This window comes from Scyliorhinus canicula, chromosome 2 (genome assembly GCF_902713615.1).
Source record: "Scyliorhinus canicula chromosome 2, sScyCan1.1, whole genome shotgun sequence".
In the NCBI taxonomy this organism is placed as follows: Eukaryota; Metazoa; Chordata; class Chondrichthyes; order Carcharhiniformes; family Scyliorhinidae; genus Scyliorhinus; species Scyliorhinus canicula.
Window position 1 is genome coordinate 35,810,726 of NC_052147.1, and position 15,207 is coordinate 35,825,932.

General features: G+C 47.8%; 1 protein-coding gene across 3 annotated transcripts in view; it reads right to left on the reverse strand.

Moving 5' to 3' along the window:
* Nucleotides 1-15,207, reverse strand: part of ptpn21 (protein tyrosine phosphatase non-receptor type 21) — a 103,883-nt gene that overhangs the window by 22,601 nt on the left and 66,075 nt on the right. For all 3 annotated transcript variants that reach the window (XM_038776060.1, XM_038776070.1, XM_038776076.1), the window contains one exon: nt 10,018-10,078. In XM_038776060.1, the coding sequence (XP_038631988.1) occupies nt 10,018-10,078 (61 nt within the window). The remainder of the gene's footprint in view (nt 1-10,017; nt 10,079-15,207) is intronic.

Sequence of the window (15,207 nt, forward strand, 5' to 3'; positions counted from 1 at the left end):
TTCCAGTTGTCTTTTGAAAACCATGATTGAATCTGCTGTCACCATTTAGGCAGCGCATTCCAAGGTCTAACCAGTTTGCGTGAGAAAATGTTTTCCCTCGGGGAAAATCTATCACCTTAAATCAGTACGCTCAGGATCCTGATCCTTGCGCAAATGGGAACAGTTTCTCTATATCTACCCTGTCCAAACCCCTCAGGAGTTCGAACTATCAAGTCACCTCCTCACCTTTTGTCCTCCAAGGAGCACAAATCTCACATCTCCAATCTATCCATGTAACTGAAGTTCATTATCCTTGGAAACATTCTCATTCATCTTTTCTCCACACTCCCTAATGCCTTCATATCATATCCTTGAGTACGGCCTCAACTGGGACCTTGGATTCATGTCGCATTACATTCACCCCCCCACCATCTGGCCTGGGCTTGCAAAATCCTACCAACTGTCCTGGCTTGAGACAATTCGCACATCTTTAACCTGTGATTATCCTCTCTCCAGTTGCTCCGTCTGAACCTGTAAAGTCTTAATTACCTGCAAAGTCTTGCATTCAAAGTATCATCTTACATATTTGACTTTGTCTATATACGTTTCTGGAATCCACCTCTCCATTCACCTGAGGAAGGAGCAGTGCTCCAAAAGCTAGCGATTCAAAACAAACCTGCTGGACTTTAACCTGGTGTTGCAAGACTTTTTATTCTGCTCACCCCAGTCCAACACCGGCATCTCCACATCATTCATATCCTTAATTAGGAAGATAACAACAACTGGATTCAAGAGTTTGGGTACTATATCAATGATTTTGATATGGGAATTGAAGGAATGGTGCAACATTTGCAGATGCTGCCAAAATATATTTTTTCAGATGATCAAAGGAACAAAGAACAAAGCAAAATACAGCACAGGAACAGGCCCTTCGGCCCTCCAAGCCATCGCGACCATGCTGCCGTCTAACCTAAAACCTTCTACACTTCCAGGGTCCATATCCCTCTATGCCCATCCTATTCATGTATTTGTCAAGATGCCCCTTAAAAGTCACTATCATCCCTGCTTCCACCACCGCCTCCGGCAGCGAGTTCCAGGCACCCACTACCCTCAGTGTAAAAAAAACTTGCTTCGTACATCTCCTCTAAACCTATACCCCCAGTAATTGACCCTTCTCCTCTGGGAAAAGTCTCTTACCATCCACTCGGTCTGCCCCTCAATTTTGTAGACCGATATCAGGTCGCCCCTCAACCTCCGTCGTTCCTGTGAGAACAAACAGAGTTTATTCAACCGCTCCTCATCACTAATGCCCTCCATACCAGGCAACATCCTGGTAAATCTCTTCTGCACTCTCTCTAAAGTATCCACATCCTTCTGGTAGTGTGGCGACCAGAATTGAACACTATACTCCAAGTGTGGCCCAACTAAGGTTCTATACAGATGTAACATGATTTGCCAATTTTTATACTCAATGCCCCGGCCAATGAAGGCAAGCATGCCATATGCCTTCTTGACTACCTTCTCCCACCTGTGTTGCCCCTTTCAGTGACCTCTGGACTTGTACACCTAGATCTTTCTGACTGTCAATACTCTCGAGGGTTCTGCCATTCACTGTATATTCCCTACCTGCATTAGACCTTCCAAAATGCATTACCTTACATATGTCCGGATTAAACTCCATCTGCCATCTGTCCGCCCAAATCTCCAAACGATCTAAATCCTGCTGTATCCTCTGACAGTCCTCATCGCTATCCGCAATTCCACCAACCTTTGTGTCGTCTGCAAACTTACTAATCAGACCAGTTACATTTTCCTCCAAATCATTTATTTATACTACGAACAGCAAAGGTCCCAGCACTGATCCCTGCGGAACATCACTAGTCACAGCCCTCCAATCAGAAAAGCACCCTTCCATTGCTACTCTCTGCCTTCTATGACCTAGCCAGTTGTGTATCCATCTTGCCAGCTCACCTCTGATCCCGTGTGACTTCATCTTTTGTACCAGTCTGCCATGAGGCACCTTGTCAAAGGCCTTACTGAAGTCCATATAGACAACATCCACTGCCCTACCTGCATCAATCATCTTTGTGACCTCCTCAAAAGACTGTATCAAGTTAGTGAGACACAACCTCCTCTTCAGCTGCAAAAGAATACTGATACAGTGGGAATGAGCTAAACAAAAGACAGATGGAGCTCAATTTCAGTTAAGTGTGAGGTTGTGCATTTTAACAAATAAACCAGTAGTAACTATACTCTAAATGGTAGAAGGGTCACTCCTGTACAACAGCAGAGGAATCGGAGGCACGGATCTAGAAGACATTTAAAAGCAGCACCTCAGGTTCCCAAGGAGTTAAAAAATTACATTCTAGGCTTTACCTCAAGAGTATTAAAATGTAGAAACAAGATGAGGCTACATTAAATCTTACGTCCTCAGTTAGAGTTTGCATGCAGTATCAGGCTCTATATCACAGAAATGATATCGAGACTTCAGAGAGGTTACAGGGGATTACAAATATAATGGTAAGCTTAAAATAAAATTTCGGGCCAAATTCTCCGATTGGGAGACCCAAGTGTTCGGAACTGAATAGCGTGTGATTCACATTTCCTTTGAGGGCATTATTCATTCCGCAATTCAGGCATGCCTTGAAAGGGGCTTTTCACAGTAACTTCATTTGAAGCCTACTTGTGACAATAAGCGATTTTCATTTCATTTCAATTCAATTCAATTCAAGAGTCTGAAGTGGACTCAATGTCACTGAGGAGAGCAGGGACACCCTCTTTCCCAGGGTGCGCCGCAGACTCGAGCACAGCCTCCTGAACAGCGCTTGGGAAGTGGCAGAGGCAGTAAGTGCTGCCAGCCTCACCAGGAAGACAGCTTGTGATCATGAGGGCTTGTGAGGGCCACTGGTGAGAGAGGCAGTGTGCCAGGGAGGGTCCCAAAGGCCACAGTGCAGGTGCTCTTTGGCTGAGGTGAGCTCTGCTAATCCCCTACTTCCCCTGTAGTGGGGCCGCACTCCTGAGGAGTGCCAACACCTGGTGGGCCAGTGACCGAGAATGGTCACACCCAATCCCTTGATGATACCACTGGGGTATGATGGTTTCCAGAGAGGCAGCCTGGATGGCTCCCACATCACTAGAGACTCTGAGCATTCATAGGACATGGTGAGTAGACAGCAGTGTGAGCGGGAACCTGCAAGTAGCACCAGAGGGATGCATTCAAATCATATACTCAGCAGAGGGTCTGAGCCAACCACTCCTATCCCGAGGTGGATACTCCAAGTCCATGAACTTGGTACCCACCACTCCCTTGGCCCACGTAGCCACTAGCCACTCCCCAACAATTTTAGAGAGTTGTTTTTGCTCCCTCTCAACAGCCATGGTATCCAGTCCCCACTCGTAAATACTTGCACAAATTCACGCCAGTATGACTTTCGTCTGAGAGGGGTGGAGCATGAAGTATCCAACCCACTAATGAAATTTAAATCCATGCAAATGATAGTTTTGCATGGGGGCGTCGGTGTGGGGGAAAACCTCAATAATGCCGTCAGCGGGGCATCGGTTCAATGGCATTGGAATTGGTTCGAGATTTTTCACTTGCATGCTCCTCTCGGCCGATCGCAATTCTCGCTGCCGGCGGCGGGAAGCAGAGACTTCAGCTCTACATCTTTGGTTCGAACACCACAGCTTACAGGGTAATATTTCTTTTAAATGATGTAGTGATGGGGATTGGGTAAACAGAAGAGCACTGCTTCTACTAGTTGACGGATCACAAATACAAGATCAAGCGTAAGAAATTTAAAAGAGAACAAGAGAAATTCCCATCCGTGGTTAGTGTTAAAATAGATTAATGCAACATTCAGTATTAGAAATAGAAGAAAACGGAGTTAAAGGGATGGGAACAGGGCAGGTAAATGGCATTCAAACTAGTTGCTTGAGTGAAGGGGCAACAGTGGCACAGATTGATTGAACCAAATTACATGGTTGTAGGACACACCACGCATTGCAAGCACTGGAGACTCTCATTCTAGTCTAGAGTGATTTAATTTCAGATTGCAATGAGATGGCTCATCTGATATAACCAAAGGTGTAGGTTTTACAGATATTAACACACATTGACATAAAATAATATAATATGCATTCTAGGAAAGCAGAGTTAACTCAAGTTAGAAGCCCAGACTGGCATTCCACTGCAGGCAATTTATGAAGGCAACACTGATCAGACACTCCCCATAGTTTGTTAGTTGGAAACTTTGAGATAAGAAAGAGCAGAGCTTTGTTTATCATTAACCATAACATAAGCTATGTTTAAGTGGTTGAATAAACATGAGTGAGTAATAGAAAAGAGTAGATTATAATGTTTGTATCAATGGATGCGATAAGAAATAACAATTAATAGAAGGCAATGATCTCAGATACAGTATTATGTATTAAGTTCTATATTATAGAAAGATAGAGGCTTTTGAGAAGTTACAAAGAAGATTCTTTAGAAGATTGCCTGGTGTGGGAAATTACAAACAACTGAATGCTGTTACTGTAACTACAAAATAGCAGGAATTTGATTTGGATATGTAGCCATCTGACATGGCCACTTCCAATCAAGCACAGAGCAACTCGCAAAGACTAATGGGTAAAATGGACAAGCCACGAGTCAGACAGGTTCTGAGCCTGAAATGCATATTTGTCAGCAAAGTCCAGACGGTATCAAAACCCCGTCCCATTAGCATGTTAATCAGGCCGATTAGCAGGTGATGGCCCATCTCCCCCAACACAAAGGACTGGTACTCCAGCTACCGGGACAGTCCAACATTTCGGCGCCACTCCCTGTCCAAGGGAAACACAAACAACGGGGTCAATGACCGCTTGAGACACGCCCAGTCATCCAGATCCCCACCCACTTATTGGCTAAGGAATCGAACGGCGTGATCAAGGATCACCCAATTAGAAAGGCCCAAATCGAAGGACCACCCAAAAAAGCGCAAAAGCCCCCACGTATAATGGAAGAATTCGCCATATAGAGCATAGAGCATAGAACAGTACAGTACAGAACAGGCCCTTCGGCGCTCAATGTTGCGCCGAGCCATGATCACCCTACTCAAACCAACGTATCCACCCTATACCCGTAACCCAAAACCCCCCCCTTAACCTTACCTTTTCTAGTAAACTACGGGCAATTTAGCATGGCCAATCCACCTAACCCGCACATCTTTGGACTGTGGGAGGAAACCGGAGCACCCGGAGGAAACCCACGCACACAGGGGGAGGACGTGCAGACTCCACACAGACAGCGACCCAGCCGGGAATCGAACCTGGGACCCTGGAGCTGTGAAGCATTTATGCTAACCACCATGCTACCCTGCTACCCTCGCATCTCTTTTGCTCGCATCTCTCTATGCTCGCATCTCTTTTGGCCTTGATACCCCGGTCATGGCCATTGCCAACTGCAGCAACACCAGAAGCAAGTTCGCGTTCAACGCCCACTACCAGGAGGACTAGCCCAACCGAGTAGCAGTTACCACTTCGAACCCAAGAGATCCTGAACAGCGGCCACTGTTTCCTAACCTAAGCCGGGTGCCCAAAGTGAAGTACAGATTGTCTTAGTAATAGGTGTAGTTAAATAGTAGTGTTTATGTTGCATGACTGAGTGTATGTAAATAAAGTACCCTTGACCTTGAACTAACTAACTGGTATTTGGCTCTTTAATCGATAGCCGGTTGAAACTCGTGGTGGTATCATTCGATACCTGGCGACTCTAAGCATTCGGACATAGACAATATAGAAAGAAGGCAAATTCACTGATTGCCCTAAATGGAACAAAGCCAGAGTAAAGAGCATAGTAAAGAGAAAATGCACAACAGATAATAATTTCCTGGACCTGCCTGAAAGATTTAAACGTTTAATAAAAAAGCAACAATCATAAATGAACTCAAGTACAGCTAATTTCCATTAATTGAACTATGAAAAGTCAGTCCACACAACATTACAGCTCTCAGCGCAAATTAAGTAACGAATAAAATTACTTCTTCAAATTTGGCAAATAGGGCAGCATGGTAGCATAGTGGTTAGCGCAATTGCTTCACAGCTCCAGGGTCCCAGGTTCGATTCCCGACTGGGTCACTATCTGTGCAGAGTCTGCACGTTCTCCCCGTGTGTGCGTGGGTTTCCTCCGGGTGCTCCGGTTTCCTCCCACAGTCCAAAGACGTGCAGCTTAGGTGGATTTGCCATGCTAAATTGCCCTTAGTATCCAAAAAGGCTAAGTGGGGGTTGCTGGGTTGCGGGGATAGGGTAGATACGTGGGCTTGAGTAGGTTGCTCTTTGTAAGGGCCGGTGCAGACTCGATAGACCGAATGGCCTCCTTCTGCACTGTAAATTCTATGATTGAAATTAATCACAATGGCACAGGAAGCTGCCACCTGGTCCAGACAATCCATGCCAGCTCTTTCAGTACAGCAATTTAGTCAGTTTGACTCTGGTAGACCTGTTAGTTTGCCCAAAAGCTTAGGCCTGTGTCCCTTAGCCCTTGTACGATCAGCTTTGGCCTCCTTTTGCACTGTAAATTCTATGATTCTACAAATAATGTCCTCTGAACCCTCACATCCTTCAAGTCTAGTAAACAAAGATGGACACAATATTCTAGATGTGATCTGACCAGAGCTTTATAAAGGTTCAGCATTACCTTCCCTGATCTTGTACACAATGTCTCTTTATGAAGCCCAAGATCTCATTTGCTTTGTGAATTACTCTCTCAATATGTCCTGCCACATTCACAGATCTATGCATATGAACCTCCCGCAGATGCCTTTGTTCCCACATACTCTTCATAACTGTGCTAGTCTATATTACTTCACCCTATTCCTTCTGTCGCAATGTATCACCTCATATTTCATTGTATTAAATTCCATCTCGTCACGTCTGTCCATTTTGCTAGCAAATATATGTCTTGCTGCATCAATTGACACCTCCCAAGTTTAGTATTACTGGCAAATTTTAAAATTCTATTGTGCATTCCAATATCCAAGTCACGAAAAAACAATGGTCCTAGCACTGACCCTTGGGCAATACCAATGTCCACCATCCTTCAGTCTGAAAAACAACAATTTACCACAACTCGCTGATTTGAAGCCAAGCTTTTAAATTGAAGCCAACATGAACCCCTCCAATCCACTATCCTTAATTTTGGTAACCAAAGCAGCACAAAGTCCAGCTTGACAGACTACTGCTTCGACAGAGCATTTATGTAACTCACAGAATATTCTGAATCAGGTAATTCAGTTCAATTACAGAAGAGATGCTGTTCTGGTCTGTTAAAAAACAAGGAGTGGTCCAAGAGAGGGAACGGGAAACAACGAGTGCTGAAGTGCAGAGGTATGAACAAGTTAAGCAAATAGATGCTTTGTTATTTTAAGGTTTCTTTTTTCCTGTAAACTAGGGTAGAAGTTTAGACCAAGAACATACAAGTACTGTATTAACTGTACAATTTAATTAATCAAACTACTTAACATAAATACAACTTAATGTAACTGGTTTGATCACATTTAAGAGTAATGTTTGCAGTTCTAGACACCCTGGGTGGGATTCTCCCGCAAGTGGCCCGACACCAAGAGCGGCAAGAACCACTCTGGCGTTGGGCCAACCGGAAGTTGCGGAATCGTCCCCACTTCCGGGGGCTACGCCAGTGCCGAAGGGCTGGCGCATGCACGGAACCGCCGGCGTGGTTTCCACGCATGCGCAGGGTGGTTCTTCTCCGCGCTGGCCATGGCGGAGCCCTACAGAGGCCAGCGCAGGAAGGAGTGTCCCCACAGCACATGCCCGCCCGCAGATCGGTGGACCTCGATCGCGGGCCAGGCCACCGCGGGGGCCGGTACAGACTCGATGGGCCAAATGGCCTCCTTCTGCACTGTAAAATCTATGAAATCTAAATATATCAGAAAAGGTTTGACATGCTGGGTTGCTTCTCTGTTGAAAAACGGCAGTTGAGGGGTGACCTAATATGGGTCTTGTAAATTATGAAAGCTTTTGATAGAGTGGATACAAAGAGAAAGCTTTCATATGTAGGGAAAAACATAGCTAGATGTCGTTAATACAAGGAATCTAATAGGGAATTCATAAGGAACTCCTTGATCCAAAACATGGTGAGAATGTGGAACTGGTTAGCACAGTGGTCCAATGGTTAGCACTGCTGCCTCACCGCCCCGAGATCCCAGGTTCGATCCCGACTCTGGGTCACTGTCCGTGTGGAGTTTGCACATTCTCCCTGTGGGTTTCGCCTCCACAACCCAAAGGTGTGTAAGGTAGGTGGATTGGCCACGCTAAATTGCCCCTTATTGGAAAAAATGAATTGGGCACTCCAAATTTTTTTTAAAAGAGAATGTGGAACTCACTACCACATGTGGTTGAAGCAACTAGTATAAATGTATTTAAGGGGAATGTAGACAAGTATTTGAAAGAATTATAGAGTCGTAGAATTTACAGTACAGAAGGAGGCCATTTGACCCATCAAGTCTACACCAGCCCTTGGAAAGAGCACCCTACCCAAGCCCACACCTCCATCCTATCCCCACACCTCCACCCTATCCCCATAACCCCAACTAACCTTTTTTGGACAATTTAGCACAGCCAATCCCCCTAACCTGCACATCTTTGGACTGTGGGAGGAAAGCAGACCACCCGGAGGAAACCCACGCAGACACGGGGAGAACGTGCAGACTCCACACTGACAGAGAAGGATACAACTATAGATTCAGATAAGGGGGAGGCTCGAGTGAAGCATTAAATCCAAATGGACTGCTTTGGCTGAATAGTCTGTTGTTACATCAACTATCTCGGATTTCATCCAAAAATTCAAACTGATTAGTCATGTACTGTCTTCTTTTTACAAATCCATGCTGGCACTCCTTAATTAACCCAAACCTTTTCAAGTGCCCATTTATTTTTGTCCTTGATTGGTTTTAAAACTTACCACCACAGATTAAACTTTAGTTAAGTCTGTAGTTAGAAGGAATATCCATAGAATTCCTACGGTGCAGGAGGCCGTTTGGCCCATCGAGTCTGCACCAACCCTCTGAAAGAGTACCCTACCTAGGCCTATTCCCCTGCTCTATCCCTGCAATTCCACCTAACCTGCACCTTTCTTTGGACTTATCCTTACACCATAAGGGTAGCTGTCACGTTTACTAATCGTGCACCTCCCCCATTTCTAGGAAAGATTACTGCAAATCCACCAGCTATCTCCACTTCCAGGTTTATCCACTTTTAAGCACAGCCAGCCTTTCTTATAAATCAGGTCTGTCAATTTTCATACCATCCATTATTAACTTTGTCTCGACTAATATTTTGTCAATAGTCTCTGCCTTATAACTACCATAAAAAGTACTCTAAGCATTTTAGCCTTGCTTTGTGCCTAAGCATATATCATTCTCTTTGCCCCCAAGAGGATTCACCCTACCACTTACATTTAGCTTCCATGATGTTAACTCACATTCTATCCTCATATTGTTCCTTTGTCAACCTAATAATAATCTTTATTGTCACAAGTAGGTTTACATTAATACTGCAATGAAGTCACTGTGAAAAGCCCCTAGTCGCCACATTCCAACGCCTGTTTGGGTACAGAGGGAGAATTCAGAATGTCCAAATAACCGAACAGTGCATCTTTCAGGACTTGTGGGAGTAAATCAGAGCACCTGGAGGAAACCCACAAAGACACAGTGAGAACGTGCAGAATCCGCAGACATTGACGCAAGCCGGGAATTGAACCTGGGACCCCGGCGCTGTGATGTAACAGTACGAACCACTGTACCTTTTTTCCTCTTCACTTCCCCTCAGTTTATTGTACTTGGCCTGGTTCTCGTTTGGAGAATTCACCCGACATGCATCATAAGCCCGCTTTTTGTTTCATCATATGCTCTATCTCCCTTTTCATCAAAGGAACCCTGAATATATTGCTATTAATTATTTGGTGGCAGTGTTAGATAAGGCCTTTTACTGTTCAAAAGTCACATTGGGAACAGAATGAAACCTACAAGGCCACATCTCACATACCAAAGACATTCTTGACAACAGGCTCCTTCGGACAGGACTCACTGAAGTAGTTTGAGTTTGTCTGAAATCAAAAAGCAAATGATTGTTATAATTCAAACCATTTTCCCTCTCTAAAATAAAAGATTTAAACCGCCTTTATAGATATTTAACAGTAAAAACGCATTTTAAAACTCCAGACTACTAACAGATCTCTGTCAATAGCAGTTAAAATATTTTCAGGAGATAATGAGAAAGACAATGGGCGGGATTCTCCGACCCCCTGCCGGGTCAGAGAATCGCAGGGGGGGGGAGGAATTCCGCCCCGCCATTCCGACAGCGGCTACCGAATTCTCCAGCGCCTGTTTTTTGGCGGGGTCAGGGATCAGGCCACGCCAGTCGGGGGCCGTTGGCAGTGCCCCTCTCTTTCCCCCCCCCCCCCCCCCCGGCGATTCTCCGGTCCCCGATGGGCCGAGCGTTTCTGCCAGTCCCGCCGGCGTGGATTAGACCAGGTCCGTGCCGGCGTGGATTAGACCAGGTCCGTGCCGGCGTGGATTAGACCAGGTCCGTGCCGGCGGGACCTGGCTCTGAGGGCGGCCCCGGGTGGGGCTTTGGGGGGAGGGGGGGAAAGAGAGAGAGATCTGGCCCCGGGTGGGTGCACGTTTGCCTGGCCCGCGATCAGCAGGCGGGCCTGTGCCGTGGGGGCATTATTTCCTGCCGTGCTGCCCTCTGTAGGGTTCCGCCATGGCCGGCGCGGAGAAGAAACCCTATACGCATGCGCAGCAAACATGCCAGCGGTTCTGCGAACACGCTGGCGCTCCTGTGCATGCGCCAACTCGCGCCGGCCAGCAGAGACCCTTCAGCGCCGGTTAGCACGGCACCAACCACTCCAGCCCCAGCCTAGCCCCCGAAGGTGCGGAGGATTCTGCACCTTACGGGCGGCCCGACGCCGGAGTGGTTAACGCAGCTCTTTGGCGCCGGTACTGCCTGCCCGCCGGATACCAGAGAATCCCGGCCAATGTAACTATTCACATGTTGCTCCTAAAAAACGAAGTAACTTGTAAGTTTTAGTTCACAACTTTCATCACAAGTTTTTTATCCTACTACATTATATCATCCATTACGTAAACCAAAGTCTAAAGAAATTTGAAAATCCATATGCATCAAATAACCGTACAATGTCAAAGCAGAAATAGGTTATTCAGGCACAGTGCACACTTTGAAGCCAATAAAAGTGAGACGAGGGTCTGGGGGTACTGAGCTGTGGACAACCAAAGAGTGTCCACGTACAAAAAAATCAATAAAACGTGGACGGGTACAAAAGAAATTTTTTAAAAACTAATAGAATGTTGGCTTTTATATATGCCTATAGATCCAGGAGCATCCTAATTTCGATCAGTGCCAGTTGACTTCAGTTGGGATTGTGAGACAGGCACAAAATTTGGCTTCAGTGTCCTAACTTAGGGAAAGGGAAATTACAACTGTTCGAATTTCTTTTCTAATTCCCAACCTGATGACAGCACATGCATCGATTCAACAAGTGAGCCCGACAAGCATTTACGTGATCAACAAGCACTCAAGGACTTCCGGTGGCGGCTATGAGGGAGTAGATCGCACATTTGGTGGTCTGACTTTAAGACATTTTCCCTCCGACTTTTTTGAACTTTTGAGCGCTGGAGTGAAAAGCAATAGCACTCTAGATCTGAATCCATACAGAGTTGTATGGACTTAAGGAGCAGAAGGGAGCAAAAACAGGCGAAGAAGGGGCTGAACAATGGTGGTGTGGAAGCTCAAGCGGGAGAAAAGATGGCCGATGAACGGACCACAGAAAGGACGGTCCAGGCAGCACTGGACAACATGCTGCAGGTCAAGAAAGAGGGTAGTCCCTTGGAGTCAGCCGGCCTACAGGGAAGGAGTTCTCGTTCTATTCACATGTTCACAAGGTCTATTCTCGTATTGACTTCTTTATTATGAGTAGGGACTTTTTGGAGGGGGTGAGGGATACTGAATACTCGGCGATCACTATTTCGGACCATGCTCCACATTGGGTCAACCTGCTGGTCTGCAAAGAAAGTTATCAGCGCCCACAATGGAGGTTAGAGGTGGGATTGTTGGCAGAGGAGAGGGTGTGTGAGAGAGTGGGGAAATGCATGCAGGACTACCTGCAGGTCAACAATACAGGGGAAGTCTCAGCAGCAGTGCTCTGGGAGGCAGTGATGAGAGGGGAACTGATCTCAATCCGAGCCCATAGGGACAGAACGGATAGGGCAGAGATGGACAGACTGGTACAGGAGATGACACGGACGCATAGGGAATATGCGAACTCCCCGAGGGCAGAGCTACTTAGGGAACGACGGAGACTGGGAGCGCTATCCACTGGGAAGGCCGTAGAGCAACTCAGAAAGGCCAGGGGCGCGGTGTATGAGTATGGGGAGAAAGCCAGCAGAATGCTTGCATTAGGAAGAGGGAGGCGGCCAGGGAGATAGGGACGGTAGTGTACGGGGCAGGGAACCGGGTGGGAGACCCAGCAGGACTGAACAGGGTATTCAGGGACTTTTACAGTAAGCTGTATACCTCGGAACCCCCCCCACAGGGCCGGAGGGGATGAGGCGCTTCTTAGAACATAGAACATAGAACAGTACAGCACAGAACAGGCCCTTCGGCCCTCAATGTTGTGCCGAGCCATGATCACCCTACTCAAACCCACGTATCCACTCTAGACCCGTCACCCAACAACACCACCCCCCCTTAACCTTACTTTTATTAGGACACTACGGGCAATTTAGCATGGCCAATCCGCCTAACCCGCACATCTTTGGACTGTGGGAGGAAACCGGAGAACCCGGAGGAAACCCACGCACACAGGGGGAGGACGTGCAGACTCCACACAGACAGTGACCCAGCCGGGAATCGAACCTGGGACCCTGGAGCTGTGAAGCATTTATGCTAACCACCATGCTACCCTGCTGCCACATGGCTGACCTTCCCAAAGGTGGGCAGGGGGATGGTAGAGGGGCTGGGGGCCCCGATTAGAGCTGAAGAAGTAATGGGGGGTCTGAAGGCCATGCAGTCGGGTAAAGCCCCGGGGCCAGACGGGTATCCAGTGGAGTTCTACAAAAGGTTTGCGGGTATACTGGGGCCGGTGCTGGTTAGGGTGTTTAACGAGGCAAGGGACAATGGGGTGTTACCCCCGACAATGTCGCAAGCCACCATCTCGCTGATATTAAAACGGGATAAGGTTGCGGAGGTCTGTGGGTCCTATCGGCCAATCTCCCTGATTAATGTAGACGCTAAACTGCTGGCCAAGATCCTGGCGTCCAGAATCGAAGACTGCGTACCGGACGTGATTGTGGAGGACCAAACGGGGTTTGTTAAGGGCAGGCAGCTAGTAGCCAATCTAAGAAGGCTACTCAATGTGATTATGATGCCCCCGGAGGGCAGAGAGGTGGAGGTAGTGGTGGCAATGGATGCCAAAAAGGCTTTTGACCGGGTGGAGTGGGACTATTTATGGGAGGTGCTGGGACGGTTTGGGTTTGGAGAGGGCTTTGTAGACTGGGTTAAACTGCTATATCAGGCCCCGGAGGCTAGTGTAAGGACGAACAGGACGACATCGGAGTATTTTAGACTACACCGCGGGACAAGACAGGGATGCCCCCCCTCTCCACTGCTGTTTGCGTTGGCCACAGAACCGCTGGCAATTGCTCTGAGAGCGGCAAGCGGATGGAAGGGAATGGTCAGAGGGGGGATAGAACACAAGGTCTCGCTCTACGCGGATGACCTGCTTTTGTATGTGTCAGATCCAGCGGCAGGGATGGACGGGATTATGGAAATCCTAGGGGAGTTTGGCCGGTTTTTGGGCTACAAGTTGAACATGGCAAAAAGCAAGATGTTTGTGATGCAGGCGAGGGTTCAGGAGAATAGGTTGAGGGAGCTACCATTTAGGCTGGTTGGGGAAAGTTTTAGGTATCTAGGGATACAAGTGGCGCGTGACTGGGGTAAGATGCATAGGTTGAACTTGTCCAGGCTGGTGGGGGCAAATGAGGATCGAGTTTCGGAGGTGGGATGCACTCCCGCTGTCACTAGCAGGGAGAGTACAGACAGTGAAGAGGACGATCCTCCCGAGATTCCTGTTTATTTTTCAGTGTCTCCCTATTTTCATTCCGCGGTCCTTCTTTAAAAGAATCAATAAAATCATCCTGGGATTTGTTTGGGCGGGGAAGTCCCAGTGGGTAAAGAGGGGGATGCTGGAACGGAACCGTAGCGAGGGGGGGGCTGGTGTTGCCGAACCTCAGCAACTACTACTGGGCGGCTAACATAGCCACGATAAGGAAATGGATGGTGGGTATGGGGTTGATTTGGGAGGCTGCTTCGTGAAGGGGCACCAGCTTGGCAGCCCTGGTCACGGCTCCCGTGCTGTTTCCGCCAGCCAGGTACTCCACCAGCCCTGTAGTGGTGGCGGCTTTGAGGATTTGGGGCCAATGGAGGAAGCATGCGGGGGAAGTGGGAGCGTCGATATGGTCCCCAATATGTGACAACCACCGATTTGTCCCAGGGAAGACGGATGGCGGGTTTCGAGCGTGGCGGAGGTGGGAAGGATGGGCGACTTGTTCCTGGAAGGGAGCTTCGGGAACATGAGGGTGCTGGAGGAGAAGTTCGGGCTGGCGAGGGGGAATGACTTTCGGTACTTGCAGGTGCGGGATTTCGTACGTAGACAGGTCCCGTCCTTTCCACGCCTTTCACCAAGGGGGAACCCAGGACAGGGTAATTTCCAGGGGTGAGGTAGGAGAGGGGAGAGTCTCAGATATTTATAAGGAGCTTATGGGAGCGGAGGACACAGGGACCGAGGAACTGAAACTTAAGTGGGAGGAGGAGCTTGCTTGGGAGTTGGAGGAAGGCGTATGGGCAGACGCTCTGAGGAGGGTAAATGGAACCGCAACATGTGCCAGGCTCGGTCTAATTCAGTTCAAGGTGGTTCACCGGGCCCATGTGACGGTGGCCCGGATGAGCAAGTTCTTTGGGCTGGAGGACAAATGTGCTAGATGTGGGGGAGGACCAGCGAACCATGTCCACATGTTCTGGGCGTGTCCAAAACTCAGGGGATACTGGCAGGGATTTGCTGACGTCATATCCCGGGTACTGAAAACAAGGGTGGCGATGAGTCCAGAGGTGGTGATTTTTGGGGTCGGAAGACCTGGGAGTACAGGAGGGGATAGA